The sequence below is a fragment of the Centroberyx affinis genome, unplaced genomic scaffold (assembly GCF_046629955.1).
Source record: "Centroberyx affinis isolate AG114_WGS23_722 - 3 ecotype Tasmania unplaced genomic scaffold, CSIRO-AGI_Caff_v1 ptg002513l_1, whole genome shotgun sequence".
NCBI classification, from domain to species: domain Eukaryota; kingdom Metazoa; phylum Chordata; class Actinopteri; order Beryciformes; family Berycidae; genus Centroberyx; species Centroberyx affinis.
The window spans coordinates 225013-245062 of record NW_027280735.1 but is presented as its reverse complement, the minus strand read 5'-3'; the positions used below and the strand labels follow the sequence as shown (position 1 = coordinate 245062).

The following is a 20050-nucleotide window of genomic DNA, read 5'->3' as shown; positions in this document are numbered from 1 at the left end:
GATATTAACCACATAGACGCAGAAGAAATGGAGACTAAGGTTCATCAACAAGACATAGGCCTAGTTGTAAAATCCAAAGAGGCCGAAGCTGATACTGTAGACAGTGAAACACAGCTGCTGAAGCAAAAAGGTCTGGAGAAGACAAATACCACAGCAGGGGATGTTCATAATGGTGAGTGTTGACACCACAGCTGCTTACTTGATGGGATATGACTTGATGTGTTAGAAATTATTTCACTTTAAGCCTATTTTTAATACAGCCCCAATAGAATGTGTATGACTGTCCTTATTCTGTATTAAGTTTGTTGCCAAGCCTGCATTTTTATCTGTGAATAAAAGGAGCTGCTTTTGCAGAGTCCTTTCCCTTTTAGGCCTATTATTTCTTTCTAATAACATTAGTATCCTTCCATGCATGACCTGTTTTGGTGGTTACTAGTAGGCCTGAGGCCATCCACCACTCCCTGCTGCATGGCTCTTTGAACTCATGTATGGAATAGCTGGACTGCCCTCTAATTTACCTTCATCAAGGTGCTACTGTGACTTATATTCCAAGGTGCTTAAGCTTTAGGAGAACAAAGTTAGGGCTCTGAAAATGATTGAAAATACCTCTCCCATCTTTGAATAGTCAGTTGCACATGTGGTCCATTTTCCATTCTAGGTATAATGAATTTATTTTTAGGTGTATCTTCTATTTAGAACCATGTTCATACCACTCCCTCACCCTCATGGTCTGTGTTATTTGTATTTGAATATGTTTGCATTGCAAGTTGATCCTGGTAATTGTACTCCTTGATACAAGAGTAGGTGCAGTCATAGGGACACGTGGCTGCTGAATTGTCACAAACTACCTTTTCCAGTTCCTAGAAAAAAAGCTATGTTAGCTTGACAAGGTTGCTTGGCCAGTTTGCCACACAGACAGGGCTTTGCCTAAATGTTGGGTATATCACAATCCACTTTTATTGTGTGGTGAAATACAAACTCAGCAAATGCCTCTAAATCACCAAAGCTGACAAATTTCTCTGGGCTTCTCTTCCGCCTCTCCTATCAGGTCCTGTCAATCCAGATGTGGTGCCAAATGGAGACACAGTGGCAGAGGGTTTGGGCACTGCGGGGGACACCCATCTGAATGGTCCCCTGCCTCCGTCAGCCCCTCCCCAGAGCACCAGCTCCCCTGTCAACCCTCAGACCCAAGAGCCCCCCCCAGGTGTGGCTGCTTTCCCACCCATGATGCTAGAGAAGTCTGAGGGAGCTAGTGCTGAGGTCACGGTTCACAGGGCTGATGCATTGCAGTCGCTCAGACTAAGTATTCCTATGCAGGAGACTGAATTGTGTAAGCATAAACCTATGTGCAGTGAGTGCCCCCTCTATAACCCCCAACCTCCTTTTGCTATGGGATTTTTTGCTTTAGTGGCTGATGTATACCTCCTTTTTTAAACACCCTTGCCTGTGCATTCTCTGTTGAACAGATGGATTCAGTGGGAATTTGATTAAGTTGTTTGAGTCTGCTTCTTTTGTGCAACTCCTCTGAGCATTCAATTGCTTGATTAGGTCTTGGTGTTGGCACTTAATTTAGATCAGTAGTTTGACTAGTGGCTGTGTTTTGGAACTAATCCCTCTGTTATGTCATGTTTTGGTGGTATTTTAATGTCAGGCATAGTTGCCTTGTTCCCAATCATGAAATGCAATGTTGTTAAGCCTGTTGCCAGTATTGGTTCACACTATGGTAAATTTGAGTGGTTATCTCTCCCACGTAGAACATATAGTATTACATGATGAATCCCATACTATCCCATTCAGTGGTACATATTCAAGACTGATCCATTGTGCATCTGTTCGATGTGTTGCTGCAGTCAAGAAGTCCTCATTTAACCTCTTGCCATACTGACGCCTGGTTCCACAACTGGCTGCAGTCATGGCCAAGGTTTTTAATTGTGTGCAAACTAACCAAGCAAATCCCAACAATTATCTGGCGCTCCTGTTTGACCTTAACCTTTAAGCAGAAAAACTGTTGAAGGGACTAACCAGGATGAGAAATTAACACATGCTGCTACATTTTTTATGTGGCTTGTAAGTTAATCTGCTCTACAAGTCACATTTGCATGTAACCAGTAATTGTTTAGAGGTTCTTTTCTACTTTAAAAATCTAGCTATCTGGTAAAATAGAGAAAGTGACAGGTGCATTTTGGGGCTTATTGGCCACTGTGGCTGTAGAAATGTTAGTTTCCTGCCCTGGGATTAACATAAGGGACTGCCAGTAAGATTCTTTATTATCACTGTTTGAGGACAGGGTTGCATGCAGCTTCACTCTTAACCACCATGTACAAACAATGTCATCCAAGGCTCTGCCTGACCAATGATACAAAGTAAGGCTCATTGCTGGGATTCACCTTTTAACAGTCCAATAAAACCAGGCCTTGTATGACAGTGTTCATGAAGTGCTGTTGTGTGCTGTGCAATATGCAGTAGTGGAGAACATTCCTCTTTTTGTCCTAACATACTTTCCCTGTAGCCAACCAGGAGCCATCACTGGAGATGGAGAATGAGGAGAAGATTCGCCTGGAGGCTCGCCGGCGTCTAGAGGAGCAACTCAAACAGTACAGAGTGCAGAGGCACAAGGAGAGGGTGAGTGGATTGCTGAGGAGAATGCTGAGGCTAAGGCATAGTTTGAACAAGCTATAGCAGCTGAGGCATCATTTCCTTCAAGTTCTCCCAATGAGACTTTGTGGTTTATTTTTTTTATATTTTTTCATATAAACAAAATGCTTTATTCTTTCCCACTGACAGTAATGACCTCTTAAACAAGAGAAATGTGTTCAAGACGGCAGTAGCATGTTAAGTTATAGACAGAACAACAGTAAAAACATTTCATAATTATGTTCAATGTGAGAAACGGTGAGAGGCGAAGCAGCCTATTGGTTTCAGACTCTGCAGTGTGCACAGGCTTGCTGGGCTAGTGAAATACTTTGCACACCAGCACTGCATGATTGTCTGCAGTTGGTCTGAAATATCACATGATTAGTCATGTTGCTTTATGGAAAAACATCTCCATTTGATTTTCTGGTTCATTGCCTTTGTTTATGTCTCTTTGCTAACATCTCATGGTCAGCTCTTCCAAAATGAATCATGGTCAAATCAGTCATGGACTGGTCAAATTCCATCTGAATCATCATATTCCCTCAGCCACCTTTGTTGCTCTTTCATTGCAGGCATTGTTGCCTTTACCAACAAAGTTGAAAAGAGGTCATTGTCACCCCAGTCTGTCTGTTTGTCAGTTTACCAAAAAGTACCAAAAAACGGATTTGGATGAAATTTGATGGACAGATAGGATCCCAAGGATCAGTTGATTTGGGATTTCTGTCATTAGCCCACTATTGTTTTTTTAGCCATAACTATTATGCTGTGTTCAAGTGCTGGTGGGAAGAAAATGGCATTCACATGCCATTTTCTCAGAAAATCAAAGCCAGAAGACATTAAACAAACAAATAGTTATGGAGGCTGAAGCTTTGCGAATTGGAGAATTGGTCCGCATCGGTGGAGGTTTGGGCTTTACTGGGTGCCTTGTAGTTGCTGTCCTCTTGATTTTTATGCGGCGCTGTTTTTGACTGCCTCTGTTTCAGGCAAGTTTGTCTTTGTTGTCATTGTCAGTATACCACCGACAGAACCATGCTTCCTTTATTTGAATATTTAGTGGGGGAAAAGGAGGAGCACTTTCATGGAACCCCAAGCTGGAGGGGTCGTTCAGGGTGGTAGAGGTGATACTGCTAACCTATGTTGTGTTGTGTCATGCTTGGATAGCCAGTGGCACATCTTGTCAGGATACCTAGAATTTATAGCAGCACCCCTGATCCCTTCATGTTCTCTATTTCCAGTCTCACCGCACCACCCCAAAGAGCAGGCCGTTCAGCACTCTGGATCCAGAGCTCATGCTGCATCCTGAGGCTCTGCCCCGGGCCAGTACAGTTGCCATGACCAAGGAGTATTCCTTCCTGAGGACCAGTGTCCCCCGGGGGCCCAAACTGGGCAGCCTGGGCATACCCCCCTCCAAGGAGAGGAAGTCCCGGTCCCCCCGCACCAACAAGATCCACTCCCTTGCTGACTACAAGTCTTCTGAGAATGACGGTGGAGGAGGAGGAGGAGGAGGACGAGATGGAGTAAGGACAGCAGACAACACCATGGGCTCCCTCCAGTCCACCATCAGCTCGGTGTCCACTCTGTCCGAGGTCAGCGTGATGTCAGAGTTCAGCTCCGGCGAACCGGAGGGCCAGCCTGGTGCTTCCCTCCAGGCCGGGGACAACGTCTCAGAGATCGACGGCAGCGAATCGGGAACGAGGCCGGGGAACGACGGAAACGACAGCGACAGTTCATCTTACAGCAGCGTGTCCACCAGGGGGACCTACGGCATGCTCTCTGCGGCCATGGATAGGCAGCGGGGGCCCTACACGGTAGAGGGCAGGGAGATCGCTCCTGAGGCCATGGGTCAGTTCCCCTCTCTGCAGGAGGTGCTGCAGGCAGCCAGTGAGGAGCAGCACCTCCTGGAGCTGGAGCAGCAGAGGGAGGGCACAGCCGAGCCTCGCAGCCGCAGGGACAGTTTCTCCAGCAGGTATTTGTTAATGGCAAATTCTAGTTAATTGATCAGATCAAGAAGAAACATAAACAGTGCCATCACATCGTCATCACACCAAGTAATAGAAACTGAAAGTAACATTATTGTTACTGCTACATTTTAGCCAACATTAGAGTGAGGTAGCACTGTGCTAGTACTAGTTGAGAGCTCTGCAGTGCACAGCAATAGTCTTTTTGCTTAAACATCAAGGACGTTTCTTAAAATGCCATAAAAAATATTGCCTCCAAGGTTATCTTGCGCCACAAGCACGAAAGCTAATGCTGTGCTAACATAACAGATTTACACTTACTGTGAAGATGCTCTGCCATCTTCCACACCGGCATGTTATATTTTACTCAAGCAAACTAGTTTTATTGCAAGTATTGCAAAGACAGGTTAATCTCACAGTGTGCATGTTACTACATTACTACTACATACCTTAAGGTGTTTCCACACTTTGCTGTACTTTAGACTTGTTTGAGGGCTCATCATCCTCACAATTGCTGTGCATCAGCTATTTTCAAAATGCAAACAGTGAGAGAAGATTCTTTAATGACAAATTGACAATGGGAAACGCTATTTGATTCTTCTTTATTATCAACATTGTCGATTTAAGGTTGGTAAACAGCCCAGAAATCAAACCAGATTAGGCCATTGCCTAATTGCTCTCACAGTGCATCTTAAATGTACAATGCAGAATTTATTTGACTGTCTAAATTTTGTTGAGAGAGAAAGGAGCAACACTTTCTTGTTATAGAAAAATAGAAATATGTTTATTTAGCTATAAAAATGTTTGTGTTGCACCTTTCTCCCTCAGCATGCCATTTTGGATTTAAGGTTACACCTCTCCTTTTTGTTAATTGAGCATGGATTTCTTTTTCAACTGTCTAAATTTTGGACATATTCACATTTTTCAATCAAACATTTGAATCAAATTGTAGATGACAAATAAGCTTATTAGAACTTCCTTAGCCAATCAAAATACAGATCTGTTTTACTTCAATGTTTCCAAAAATTACAAATGTAAACTTTTAACAGTCTGAAAATATATATGAAACTTGTGTGTACCAGCTGTCACATACTGTTTTTTTTTTATCATTAGTTTAGAGTGAAAAATATCACATTACCATTATGCAACAATAGTGCATGTGTCAATTTGTGAAATGTAAACACATTTGGAACGGTAGTCATAGCTGAGGCATTTTGTCAACATTCAGTGAGCTGTTGGCTAACTTTGTAACCATCATTAACTCCTTTAGTTTGCTGTCTAATGCGATCACAACAACAGATATTTTCTGTTACCTCTGTCTTTAATAAACACAGAAATGTCAGACATTAGAGTTTAACTCAATGGTGAGTGTGGTAGAATCTGATGCATGTCTCCAGTGATGACAGAGTGATGTGTGGGTGACTGGACTTTGTTGCCTGTTGGTTTTGTAATGTCAAACCTGCATGTTAAACCAACAGTCGCCTGTACAGTCAAATAATATTGATTATATTTCCTCCAGTGTTTCTTTGGAGAGTTCAGTGATGGGCCATGATGAAATGCTCCAGGTGTTGAAGGAGAAAATGAGACTGGAGGGCCAGCTGGAATCCTTGTCATCTGAGGCCAATCAGGTTAAGCAATATACTGATTTCTGTTATCATAGTTCTGTTCCTTACACACAAAGCACCCCTACACATCAGACCTACTTACAGCTGGCTATCAGGAAATGATATCTAGAGGTACTGTACTGGCTATTCATATGTACTAAAACCAAGGAAAGCGGAATCAAAAGTATTAAAGTCTTATCTTAACAGACTAAATTCTTAAACTGGGCTCACAGGATCTCTGCTAATTAGTTGCTGATACAATTCAGTTTCTGAACTGCTGCATGGGCTGATTCAAGTCGGCAGTATCAGCTGCCAAACTGCAACATCAAATCCTGTGTATTTGTAGATGCTAACCCAAGGGCATGTTTACTGAGAAATCTACGGAGTATGGGCTAATCCTATTTAGAAAAGCAAATGGCTAGTACAAATCTTACACAGGAAATGGTTTACTTTATTACACTATGAAATGCGTTTTTGTCTACTACAGATGTGAAAATGAAGATTTATCATATTAGAACCAGCATATTATTTGTATCTTGTATCGTTTTTTTCAGGCACTGAAGTCTTTCACTCTAGTATAAGCTAATGAGGCATTACTTGCTGCAGGCAGCCAGTGAGGAGCAGCACCTCCTGGAGCTGGAGCAGGCATTAGTCTAATTATCACTACTTTAGTGAAGCAAGTACAAGTACAGTGCCTCTCTATTAAGTTAATGTTGTCAGTGCTAGTTGAAGGAGCACAATGTGCTGTGTCAGAGGTGCAGTCAGTTATAGTCATTGTAGTTCACTAACATGCCTGCAGTGCTTGACAGCATTAAATCTTTAGAAATATTTAATTTTTTAATACAACATAGACAATAAATGCAAGGTTTGAACACTAGCTTTGAACACCAGCTTTTCACACCACCCAAAATGAATTAAAAAAAATTGTGGTGGCTGTTAATTTACCTGGGCAAGCCGCCCAGAATAATAGAATAGTAGCGCTGACCAGACCGTCTCATCCTCCAGGCTCTCAAGGAGAAGACGGAGCTGCAGGCCCAACTGGCCACAGTGAACGCGCAACTGCAGGCTCAGATGGAGCAGGCTCGGGCCAGCCAGGAGAAGCAGAGCGCCCTCTCCGCGGAGGTTGGCACCCTGCGGCAGAACAGCAGCCAGCTGGAGAAGGCCATGGTGGAGCTCCAGGGAAGCCTGGAGAGCAAGAACGCCAGTCTGGCTTCCCTTGGCAATGACCTGCAGGTGGCTGAGGAGCAGTACAACAGGCTGATGGGGAAGGTGGAAGAGATGCAAAAGGCTGTCACCTCCAGGGACAATACTGGTGAGTGATGCAGACCCAGAAGGCTGGTGAAATTTCCCATGGAACGGCTTGTATGATGCTCTGGCAATTTGTAATTCACACTAAAATGCTCTTGTTTTTATACAGTTTGCAGATACACCCCATGGTGTCAGTGTGACTTGGATTTAGGTCTTTCGAATGACATGACATATTTTTGGTCTTATACTTCTGCAGTCCAGGAGTTGCGTCAGCAGATGGGTGGTCTCCAGAGCCAGCTTCAGCAGATTCAGTTGGAGCGCAGCACCCTGCAGAGCCGACTGAAGACCTCCCAGGCTGAGATTGACTCACTCCAGCAGGTCAGACAGTGGTACCAGCAGCAGCTAGCACTGGCCCAGGAGGCGAGAGTACGGCTGCAGAGCGAAATGGCTAACATGCAGGTAAGGATATTGCTGAGACGGGTGGTTTTGTCTCATTGGGGCTTGGCAGTTGATGGATAATAGAGTCGACTTGTGACAGACATGACATGCTACTGAGTTGACATGTTTTTTTTGCTTTTCTCAGGCTGGAAAGATGACACAGATTGGCGTCCTGGAACATCTGAAGCTGGAGAACGTGACATTATCCCACCAACTCACTGAGACCCAACACCGCTCCATCAAAGAGAAGGAGCGTATTGCTGTTCAGCTGCAGAGCATTGAGGTATGTTCTCTAAAATCACTTCCTGAATATGGCATCATCAGGTTTGGACGTAAAGAGTGTTGAGGTATATTCTCTAAAATCCCTTTCTGAATATGGTGTTAAAGAGTTTATTTTCAAAACTCTATATATCCATTTAGGAAACAAGCGGCACCTGAAGGTTGTTCAATATACCTCTAAAATACAGAGGATGCTGTCCTTAAGGACATGATTGCTTTAATTAACTTTAATTAAAAACAATCCCTTAAAAATCACCATAATTTGTTTTAACATTGTGCTGTCAATAATTTCTGCATGAGTAGGTGTCATCTGTTTTCAAAAATGGTGGATATTATATTTTAAAAATGAAACTGGCATGTTTTTCAACGTATGACTTTTACTGTCTGTGATGTAGGCTGACATGATGACCCAGGAGGCAGCTTACCAGCAGATCCAGGATGCCAAGACCATGGTGGAGGACGATCTGCAGCACAAACTGGAGGAGTTTGAGGAAGAGCACGAGCGCTTACTGAAACTGGCCAACACAGCCAGCACTCTAGAAAGGGAATTAGAGCAGGTAATCACTCTAAATGGCTGTTAATTCTGATGCTGCTATTTTGCCATTTTGCCATCCATACGTTTTCATTCATTCATTCCTACTTAACATGTTTTAGTGTTGAAATTGTTACTTTTTTTTCTGTCTTTTTTCCACCTTGTATGGACAGTAAAATTCTCATTCTATTCTATTGCCCTCCCTCTGCCTCCCCCAGGTGAAGTTTACCCTTTCCCAGAAGGACGTGCAGCTGGAGTCCCTCCAGAGGGAGCATCTGGAGCTGATGCGTCAGCTGACTGCCACTCAGGAGAGCCTGCACACCAAAGAGCAGTCCATCAACCAGCTAGAGGCCCAATACCTGGAGCTGGAGGCCCAGCTGGCCGAGCTGCAGACGGAGAGCAGCGCCAAGGACGACAACATCCAGTACCTCCAGAACGAGAAGATTGTCCTGGAGGTGGCGCTGCAGGCGGCCCGGGCCGACAAGAGCCAGCTGGACGAGGGCGCCGAGCGGCTGGGCGAGGATGTGCTGGTGACCGCGGATGTCCTGGATCAGCTCAGACAGGAAGTCCAGGTCAAAGCCTCTCAGGTAGGAGACTGGTGCCAGGAGGAAAGTGTGTAGTGGTGTACCCCGATTCTGCCACGGGAGTCGAATGGAGTTGATGACTAATTTTGACAGTGTTCAAAATGTATTTTATTTGCTGATTTCGATTATAGTGTCTGCTAGAGGCTTGGCTCATGGATGGCCTGGGCGGAGGGGGGAGCTGATAATTTGTTTGTTTATCATTAAGTGGTATTTTTGGAAATGATACATCTCACCACTGCCTTCCAGAATTTCCAAAATTGCAGTAATTACCTCAAGGGGGTCACTACAATTAGAGGTCAAAACATATTTATAGACATATTTATCGATTGGGCCAGAGTGGGGCTGCATCAGTCGTGGCTTTCTTTTTAACGTTTTTATGGGATTTCTATCATTGTGAACATTCTTTTTAGCATTCCTTTCAGCTATATCAGTAATAGATTTGTTTTGAAATTTAAGAATTAAAATTAATTCTACGGCATTTTGCCTCTGAATCATCAACATTGTCCTTAACTCTCAGGAGTGCACGGGTTTACTCCTTTAGGGTCGCCTCCCCATCACTAGATTTACGTAAGTAGTAAAGTTGTTGAGAAGGTAGTAAATAACTATGGGCTTTTGCTTTATTTTAGATCGAAACTCTACAACAGGAAAACAGCACCCTAAAGAAACAAGCTCAGAAACTGAAAGAGCAGTTCCAACAACAGAAGGTGAGTGATCTCTATCTCTCCTTCTCTAACCTTTGCCAGGGTTTCTGCGCTAGTCTGGAAAGAATGGAAAAGAACTGAAGGTGATTTTGACAATTTCTAGGTCTTTAAAAGTATAGAAAAAAATATGAACCTAAATCAAAAATATGAAATGGATAGACAGTTACTTTTATAGTCAAGATAAAAAAAATACGAAATAATAGATTGGTGCAGTTGTGGAGACACGGTGCTCAGCCCCTTCCTCCTGGGTGAAGTTAGAGGGGCAAGAGAGAAGAGTAGTTTCTGCGTACATTACAAAACACTCCTCCGCAATCTCCCAGCTGGCTAAGGCTGATGCAGTTTTGGGCGGATGTATTGTAGAGCCAGATGGCAGTCAGCGCAAATGAACGCCCAAAGCACTGCTCGACACGCCTCGATGGATTGAGCAACGGTAGAAGCTGCTCAGTTGCAATGACAGCCTGTCATGAAGAGGGAGGAGGTTATTGACAGAATGACAGACATATCTATTGTAGTTTATCTCTTCGCATGCTCGAGTTTTCAAAGACCCCTTTTACGCCTGGCATTAACATGCATTCTGGGCAATCAGATTGGATTCCAACAGAGCAAAAATGCATAAAATCCAGGTGTGTATGCACTGTAGATGCATATGATCAAATCACGCAGTACCTCCTGAATGGCCTCCAATAGCCTTAAGTTTGCTCCTACTAGTTATATAGACTATAACCTTTACCCAACCATAACTGTGTGAAGCCTACCCCACTCAAGCCTAGAGATGATTCAGTGTAGGATTCAAATCCTGCCACAACCCTCTCTCTTGTATCTCTGCTACGCTGTCAAATCTCCCAGTCTGCCAGTGCCTACTGTCTGACTCAAGACAAACACCAAGGAGACTGCCCACTCTCCTTGGTGGGCATTTCCTCCCTGTAGACCAGAGGAAAACCATGCGATTGACTTCACAGGTGATGGTGGAAGCCTACCGCCGGGACGCCGCCTCCAAAGACCAGCTGATCAACGAGCTCAAGTCCACCAAAAAGCGTCTGGCGGCAGAGGTGAAGGACCTGAAGCAGGAGCTGCTGGGCGTCCAGGGGGAGAAGCAGAAGGCGGAGCTGGAGCAGGCCCGGCTGCAGAAGGAGGTGGTGAGGGTCCAGGAGCAGATGAGCAGCCTGGAGGCCCACCTGCAGGCCGTTCAGAAAGAAAGGGATCAGCTGGAGACCCAGATACAGGTAATAATAATCATCATAATCATAATAAACTTTATTTGTTTGGTACTCTCTATTTTTTTTTTTTAACAGACTTACAAAATACAAAATAATTTAACAATCAATTATAAGCAAACATCACACTCATGAAATAAATTAAAACAACTAAAAAGAAGAAGATGACAAAAGATAAGAAGAGGGTAAAGACAATAGAATACCATAAATACTAGGAAAAAAGACATCACATCAAAGTAAGAGTATAAAAATATGTTTTTAAGTAGTGGTTTAAAGTTGATAATGATTCTGCTACCCCAAGCTCCTCAGGCAGATCGTTCCAAAGCCGCTAGTACACTTTATGAACAAAAAAAAAACCTTCTCACACGCACACTTAACAGATTTCCAGGCAGAAGTACCACAGAAAATGAGGAAAATATGTCCATAAAGTCCATGTGGCCATGCATGAGTTTTTGAAGGCCAATACCAATATTTTTGGAGTGAAGCTGTTGATAGCCACTATTTTGCACCAATATTCAATATCTTTAAATTTGGCCATTTTCTTGCCACAAAAATGTCAAGGATTCAGTATTCTCCACCAAAAGAATTTTATTTTTAGTAGGGTGGAAAAGCCTCTGAAATGGCATGTAGTCCATGACACACAAAAAATGAAACTGAAACCCAAATGAAAGTCTTTTAGGTGGGTGATAATTTATGTGTAGTTCATGTGTCCATTTCATATCTCATGTTTAAATAACTTGGTAGGTACTATCTGCAGCCAGAGATGACTCTGTAAAACTTTCAATAGGATCTCCAACAAGAAAGACTAGCTTTGGTCGGGGAGGAACCTCCACTATATAAGCAGTCAAGGCCAATATCAGCCCAATATATCGGTCTAACCCTAGCACAGATATTACTCATCAGTTTAATCTTGCTTTAGGTTTAAGTACATGGAGTTTGGTTTGCTGTCAGCCATTTTGTGTGAAGCTTGTTGTAAAGTGGGCCGCTTGGTCTGCCTCCCTCCCCAGTCTCTACAGTTTGACCAGAGCCAGCTAGCAGCCGTGACGGAGGAGAACGAGGGGCTGAGGAAGCAGGTGGAGCAAATGCAGGGCGACGCCAAAAAGTGAGTCATGTACTCCACAGACTTTTGGGAGCTAGAATGATTCCCACAGCGATGGCTTGGACCAAACCACATTCATGATGAATATCTCCCTTGTTGTCAAGTCTAGTTTATAAATACAACTATACGGCATTGCTTGTACAGCTTCTGATCTGCATATATTTCTGTACATTCTCTGCATGTGAGTCACTATATAGGCTATCTTTGGAGTCATTTCTGTACATTTGCCAGCTCCATCAATGAATATGTTCCGACAATGATAGTGAACAGACAGTAATGCACAGGCACCCTTGCACATTACTTTTTCTGTACTTGTGGAACATCTGTCTGGAGTTTTTGGTAAGCAAATCCATGTCAGCATGTTCTGTACATGTTATCTACATCTGTAAATTGAATATATTTTACAAGTTAGGTAGTTTTTTGCCACACACGTCTGCACACCTGCACACCTGCATTTTCTATACCAATGTATGGCCTTCTGTAGAACTGGTATTGTGAATATAGACACAATTCATATTATTTTTGCTGCTGCACCAACCCAATTTCCCCACGGGGATCCTTAGTTTCACCCCGTCTTATAATTCTTATCTGCTTCGAACAGGGCCATCTCGGAGCAGAAGGTGCGCATGAAGCGCCTGGGGACAGATTTGACCAGCGCGCAGAAGGAGATGAAGGCCAAACACAAGGCCTACGAGAACGCCGTGGGCATCCTGAGCAGGAGGCTCCAGGAGGCCCTGACTGACAAAGAGACAACCGAGGCAGAGCTGGTCAAACTCAAGGCCCAGGTCTCAGACGGGGGAAACAGCCAGGCCCTACAGGTAAGGCAGCACTTTCCCCAACTTACACCATTTTAATAGGATGCCTTGACAAGTTTCAGTTGGTTTTGCAACAAGTATACTGTAAGTATAAGGCAATTGGCATAAGAAAAATAATAATTATCATCATCACAACTCACCATCAATCATTTGACATCATGATCAGCAAACAATCATGGCCTTTCTCCTCCTCCTACCAACGATTAGGAGGCCTAAGGCAGTAGGGATGATTTGGTCGTAATAATAATTTACACTTTGTCCCAGGCTCATATATCTTCATAAGTGATCATTGTAGACACAGGCATATTTGTTCCAACTATATTCAGGGTGCTGTGGCTTTCACCCTTGCACTTCTTAGCGTTGGTTGCTTATAATGTTGACGATCTTGGAATTAAAAGTTATTCTACTGTTGTACTCATTGTAATTCATTCAGGAGAAGAGCGCTTGCCGAGTGACTAAAATGTAGTGGAATATAATATGTGTTTATCTGTCATCCAGGAGAAGATTGAGGCTCTGCAGACTGAACTGCAGGCCGTGAGCCACAGCAAGACCATGCTGGAGAAGGAGCTGCAGGAGGTGATCACCATCACCTCCACAGAGCTGGAGGAGTACCAGGAGAAGGTCCTGGAGCTGGAGGATGAGGTATGCTATATGATTAAGATGTTAGTGTGTGTGTGTGTGTGTTTTCTTTTGGGGATTTCAGCCTTTTGGACACATAACTGCTATTCATTTCTAATGGGAGATCACTGTTTTCTTGCTTTTATCCATTTTTGTGTTCCTGATCACAACCCTGTATTAGCAGTAAATTTACACTTCTGTTGTCACTCCATTCAAGTGTTTTTTAGATTAATTATATGAATCAAAATTGAATTCACAGCTTCAAGAGTCGCGATGCTTCAAGAGGCGGATTCGGAAGTTGGAGGATGCCAACAAGAAGCTAGCACTAGAGCTGGAACATGAAAAAGGGAAATTGGCTGGCCTGGGACAGTCCCACAATGCACTGCGGGAGCATTCCAACGTTTTGGAGACTGCCTTAGCTAAGAGAGAGGCAGATCTTGTCCAACTCAACTTACAGGTGAAAATCATTTTACATTTCCGTTTCTTCCATTTTTCCTGTGGTAAAATGTTATTCAGATTATGGAAAATGAATTTGATCATTTTCAGGGTCTTGAAAAATTTTAGAAATGTACAAAGTGTGCAAGGGAATAGAGGTGGGAAATTGTTCATCCTGATACTAGTATTTGACTACACATATTATATAGTTGTAGAAACCTCGTCCTTTCACCATTGTAATGCCTGCTGAAGAATAAACTTAAGCTACAGAGTGAAATCATCTGGTTAATATTGCCCTACCAGTATTGGCATGCATAATATTGAACATCAACCAAAACCTTCAAATCCAGTCAAGACCTAATATTGACCCTTTTGCGTTCTCACTTATTCTCTTCTTCAGGTTCAAGCTGTCTTGAAACGCAAAGAGGAGGAGGACCAGCAGATGAAGCAGGTGGTACACACTCTACAGCTCGCCTTGGAAAAGGAGAAGACCAAAGTCAAGGACCTCAAAGAACAGGTAGGAGCTCACAGCCCAACATAAGAACGCAGTATGTTCTTTTACATATTTTAAGTATTTCTTTATAGAGCTGCTGAACCTTGAGCCTTTATTTGAGCCTTTATTTGGGTTGTATTTGGCTTTCCAAAAATAAGTTTTAGCCCTCTGAAGGATTCCAATGAGTATTTTAATGTTGTTTAAATATATTTGAGTAGTTATTTTGAGATCACTTGCTTATTGCAATATTATTAATGATGCAAGACTTGGGAAGTTGTTACTTGATTGTTACATTGCTTAATCTATGTCCATTAGCATTTGTTTGGCCTGTGGCCCACCAGCAGTGTTATTTTTGGGAATTTGGCCCTCTGTTCTACACCTGGAGTTTTCAGCAGCGTAATGAGGTAATGTGTCCTTCAGGTGGCAGCAGCAAAGGCTGAGGCAGCCCACAATAGGCGGCACTACAGGGCAGCCATGCTGGAGCTGAGTGAGATCAAGAAGGACCTGCAAGCCAAAGAGGAGCTGGTCAAAGCCCTGCAGAGTGAAGCCCACAAACTACAGTACGTGTAACTTGCCTGTTAAAAGAATACCGTGACTTTTTAACCAATAACCAAATCTTTGATTATCTAATTACCTCTAACCAAAGACCTTTTCAGTATCATATGTGCACACATTGTAGCATGGGTGATCCCAGTATTAGTGCCATGCTCTGTCCACAGTAGCACATCTTACGACTCCTCACTTGTTATTTGAATCGTCTTCTCTGCAGGGCTCAGGATGAGCAGCACTCTCAGGAGGTGTCCAGGTTCCAAGAGGAGTTGGCCGAGGCCCACTCTCAGCTCCAGATCCTCCAGAAACAACTGGACGAGGAACTGGGCAAGCAGCCCCTCACCAACCAAGAGGTAGGGACTCTGAACTAGGGTTAGACTGAAATATTGTGCTGATATTAGCCTTTTATTTAGAAATCACATATCCGCCAGTCAGTGTCATCCACCTCTCATATGAAGTGGCTTGTTTTTCGCATGCAAATAGTCAAATATAAAGACAATGAATATCTGCCCAAGCCCTGCTCTGAACCATCCCATATTGTTACTGGAGAACAAACATCTGTGACGCTGATGCCTGACAATCTGCTTCCTCAGGTTGAGGACCTGAAGTGGGAGGTGGAGCAGAGGCAGAGGGACATCGAGGCCCAGAGGCAGCAGCTGGAGATGATGGAGCAGTGCAACCAGAGGGAGCTGGACAACCTACAGACAGCTCTGCAGGCAAATATTAACTCCATTTTAAAATATACACAACTGCACACAAAGGTCCCCTGACGAGTAGGGCTGCATTTCATACAGTCAACTAAATATGATAACCAAAACTTAACGCTAAACTTGTGAAGTTATGCCTCCAGCAGAGGAGCACATGAAGTAGTCCCAACCTTGAGAGGCAAAACAAATAAATACATGCTAAAACAGAACAGTAAAAGTTACTGTTCTGTTTTAGCATGTATTTACTTGTTTGTTTATTTTCCCCTCTCTTCCATCACTTTTTGTGCTGCCAGAAAAGAAGGCACCAGACTAAGCTGATTAGTGGCTGAAAATGAACACATTGGCGCACTCATGTGGTAGAACAATGTAATACATGTTCTTTGTACTGTGCAGTCCCTGCTACTGTATATACCTGTACCACAATTATTTTGGCTACCGTTCTAACCATAGCTAATTGTGACTGAATTCTTAATATATCCATGGTTTTTCTTTCTCTCCAAGGCAAATTGCACTTGGAGAGTGCTGGCAAATCGGAATATATACAGTAGATTATTCAAAAGCAGACATCGTTTGTCTACTGCCAAGCTTTGTTGATGCAACTTTAAGGGAAAATACATTACAGGAAATTTTGGAGCAGTATCTGTTAAAAAGATTGAGAATATCCATCACTACTTTGACTCCCAAGCTGCACATGTGCTCCTCTTAGATTTCTAGGTTGTATGAACTGATTGCAATGATTGATTTTCTCTGCTTCCTTGACTGCTGTTAGTTATATACCTATATATCTATATATCTATCATGTACGTAACTAGGAACTTTTCTGTCTGTCTCAGAACATCAAGGTGGAGCTGGAGTCGGTGCAGGAGGACCTGAGCGGCACCAGGAAGGACAAGTTCATGCTGCAGGCCAAGGTGGGCGAGCTGAGAAACAGCATGAAGACGGTCCTGCTGCAGAACCAGCAGCTCAAACTGGACCTCAAACAGAACCGTCTGAGGAAGGTAAGGCAATGTTTATTTTTTTTATGTTGTTTTTTTTATGTTGATGTGGTGGAAAGGCCTCTGAAAGAACACTGAAACTAGGGTTAGACTGATATAACGGTTTGCCGATATGTCAGACCATAATTGGTCTGACATAGTTTGATTGCATGTTTACTGTATAACTGATCAATAACTGGTTACCTATATGAAGCCCTTAACCTGGATTGATTCTAATGCAACAATTATTGGATTCCATAGTATGTGTGAATATGTTATCGTTATCATTATCATTATCATTATCATTATTATTATTATTATTATCCTTGGTAAGAGTGGAGTTTTAGTGTTGGTCTAAATGCTGTTTCAGAGGCTTTTCCACCCTGCCAAGAAATGTCTGTGGGGACCACTGAATACTTGTGATTCATTACAATTTTTGTTTTGGCATGTCAATTGTTGTTGGATATCTGCTCAAAATATTGGCTATCAGCAGATTCAATTCAAAAACATCAGTATTGGTGTGATATTGCTCTTCATGAGGCACTTCAATGTAACGTTTATATTTGACGCTCAAAGTAACTGAAAAATAGTAAGTGTGTTAGTTTTCTTAGGATTTCACACTGAAAACAATGACTACTGACTGCTGTCTTGTTACTTTGCAACTGGCTCTCATTCATGTCCATGAGTAATGCTCACAAAGCTAACACCATCTCTCTAGAGTGGCTGAATGACCAACCGTAAATCATTTACCCAAATAACAAATGCCTGCTGAAGATAAATGCTAAAATGACTAAATGTATCCCTATACTAATGGTGTTGTTGTATGGAGCAGCAGCGTATGGAGTTGAAAAGCGAGGGGAACCCGTCCAACCCAGTGACGCCAGTGAAGATCCCAGACTGCCCAGTGCCTGCCTCCCTGCTGGACGAGCTGCTGAAACCCTCAGCCTCCGTCAACAAGGAGCCCCTCAACAACCTACACAACTGTCTACGGCAGCTCAAGTAAGACGGCCTTAAATTGAGTGAGAGTGTTCAGCAATCACGTAGCATCCAAACGTCTGAGGATAAGGTTCACTACCGTATTGTTTTCCCTCAGGGAGGAGATGGACAGCCTCCAGAAGCAGATGGAGGAACACACAGTAACGGTACACGAGTCTATGAGCTCATGGACCAACGCAGAGGAGGAATTGGCTCAACTGGGGGTCCGGAACGACGTCTCCAAATCGCCGACGCCGCTCAACAACAAGGTGGAGGAGAACAACAACCCAGCAGAGCCCGAGGCGGAGCCATCATAACGCTGGAACTTTTCTCAGGCCAATGGAGGGAGAGTGGAGTTTTATCCACAAGGGCACTTTTTTAGCCTCCCTAGCCCGTTATTATTTCCTTTTCTCTTTTCTTAACGATTGCTGCCAACATTTGGCGTTCTCCCATCAGCACAGAAGTGCTTGCATAAAGTAATACTTTATATACCATAGCTTTATTCTTTACTCTTTATTTGAGGGTTGTCTATGTTTTCGTTATGCTGTTCATTGTCATATTTATTTATTTACAGTTCAAGAATTACAACCCCCTCATCTGACAGGCTGTCTAAGAAGCTTCCCATCTTCAGTTTTGTTGTCATAGATGCAGTTAAGGTCTAGTTGTTAAACTTTTCCAGTACGCTGGTTTTCCCCCGTTAGGCGGTTTTGCTCACTCATAGGTAATTAATCATCCTCCTCCTGGGAATATCGAATCAGTGGCTTTGATGCTGCTAGAAAATGGCCGTCATTATATTAAGCAGTGTTCTTGGTGACAGAAAAGAGCGAGCCCCCCCACCCCACCACCACCACCACCGCACCGCCTATGAACTGTTCTTCCATTTCCTTGTGCCTGTGTAGGAGTGAAGTCACTCATCTAGGTGGTCAAATATTCACACGGTCTCTAAGCAGTTTGTGATGAAACTCCATTGAACTTCAAGTCATGCACAATTGTGGTCAGTTACTTTTATTGCCTCTTGTTAAAATGCAGTGTTTCTTTTCTTAAGCTTGCTCTAATCATATCATCTTTGGTTCTTAAACTCTATGAAAACGGTGTGTGTTTGTCTGGCTTGGACTGCAGTAATGTGTATGCAAAAAGCCTTAAGGAATCTTTAATATGCTGTAAAAGGACTAAATTGATTTGAATGAACGTATTTCTACTGAAAGTGTGTGCAAGATGTAATATAGGTTATATTGTACGGTTATGTTGTGTGCAAATCCATACTGAATGGTTTATTGTAAAATATGTGGGTCGTGTCAACTGACATTGCACACTAGCTGATCGAAACTTGCGTAACTGACTGCGAGGGAAAGTTGCAAGACGAAGCAAAAATGTTACTACTTCTAACAGAGTGCACATCACATGTATTCATTTTCTGTTACAATTATTTCATATTTACAAAAAAAAGAAGTCCACCCCTAAATCAGTTGTTAAATTCCTTTTACGGTTGGTTCATGGTTAGGGGGAAAAGTTAATTCTTTGCAGAGGTTAATATATGAATATACTTCCTTTTTGTATGATTGTAAATTCATCATAATTGTTTAATAGTGTAAAGTGGATGAAATGGAAAATGTTATCAAACGCAACCCATAAAATCAAAGCAGATGGTAATTCTGGTACAAATGCATTAGAACTCAATGTAGAACGGTCATTGGACAGTACAGTATCTTACAGCACATGTAACTGTGCTGAAACTGCTGTGTTGGTGCTCATTTCCACACCATCTAGCTTGTCTAAAGACTATTTTAACAACAGTGTATGCTCATGTGTTTCCAAAGGGACAACCAACAGTTTAAGGGATGAGAATGCTAATGACTTATAACCAATATATTAATATATTGTGTTCTGAACAATCTTTTGGACAGCAGTGACTGTATCTTCCACACTACCTGTCACTGTAGGTAGTGCTTAATAACATTTGCTGGGGCACCTGAGCTCCATGCATAAACCTTGCTGTATTTGCTGTTCAGTCGTTTAATCTGCAAAGGTTGGAATTGATTCATTCCGATGTTTAACATTTATATTGGGAGATGTCATTGTATTTATCTCATAAAATTGCACTATTCATCAACCATTACTGGTTTGTATTTTATTCGGTGGATGTTGTCCACGATTTTGAGATAGACAAATTGTGTTTCCCCACGTTCCAACCAT

General features: G+C 42.8%; 1 protein-coding gene across 2 annotated transcripts; it reads left to right on the top strand.

Moving 5' to 3' along the window:
• The first annotated feature begins 27 nt into the window (after positions 1 to 27).
• On the top strand, positions 28 to 19951 carry golga3 (golgin A3). Of its 2 annotated transcripts, none has more exons than XM_071534304.1 (23): positions 28 to 172; positions 1049 to 1330; positions 2510 to 2622; positions 3870 to 4600; positions 6112 to 6220; positions 7202 to 7508; positions 7701 to 7903; positions 8028 to 8165; positions 8557 to 8718; positions 8912 to 9280; positions 9904 to 9981; positions 10938 to 11201; positions 12200 to 12294; positions 12893 to 13109; positions 13605 to 13748; positions 13984 to 14181; positions 14560 to 14676; positions 15073 to 15212; positions 15422 to 15554; positions 15795 to 15917; positions 16742 to 16906; positions 17715 to 17881; positions 17976 to 19951. In XM_071534304.1, the coding sequence occupies exons 1-23, from the start codon at positions 28 to 30 to the stop codon at positions 18172 to 18174; spliced, it is 4599 nt and encodes a 1532-aa protein (XP_071390405.1). In that variant the 3' UTR covers positions 18175 to 19951. The 2 variants fall into 2 exon arrangements, with proteins under 2 accessions (XP_071390405.1, XP_071390406.1); XM_071534305.1 differs by having other exon boundaries at positions 17712 to 17881.
• The last annotated feature ends 99 nt before the right edge of the window (positions 19952 to 20050 follow it).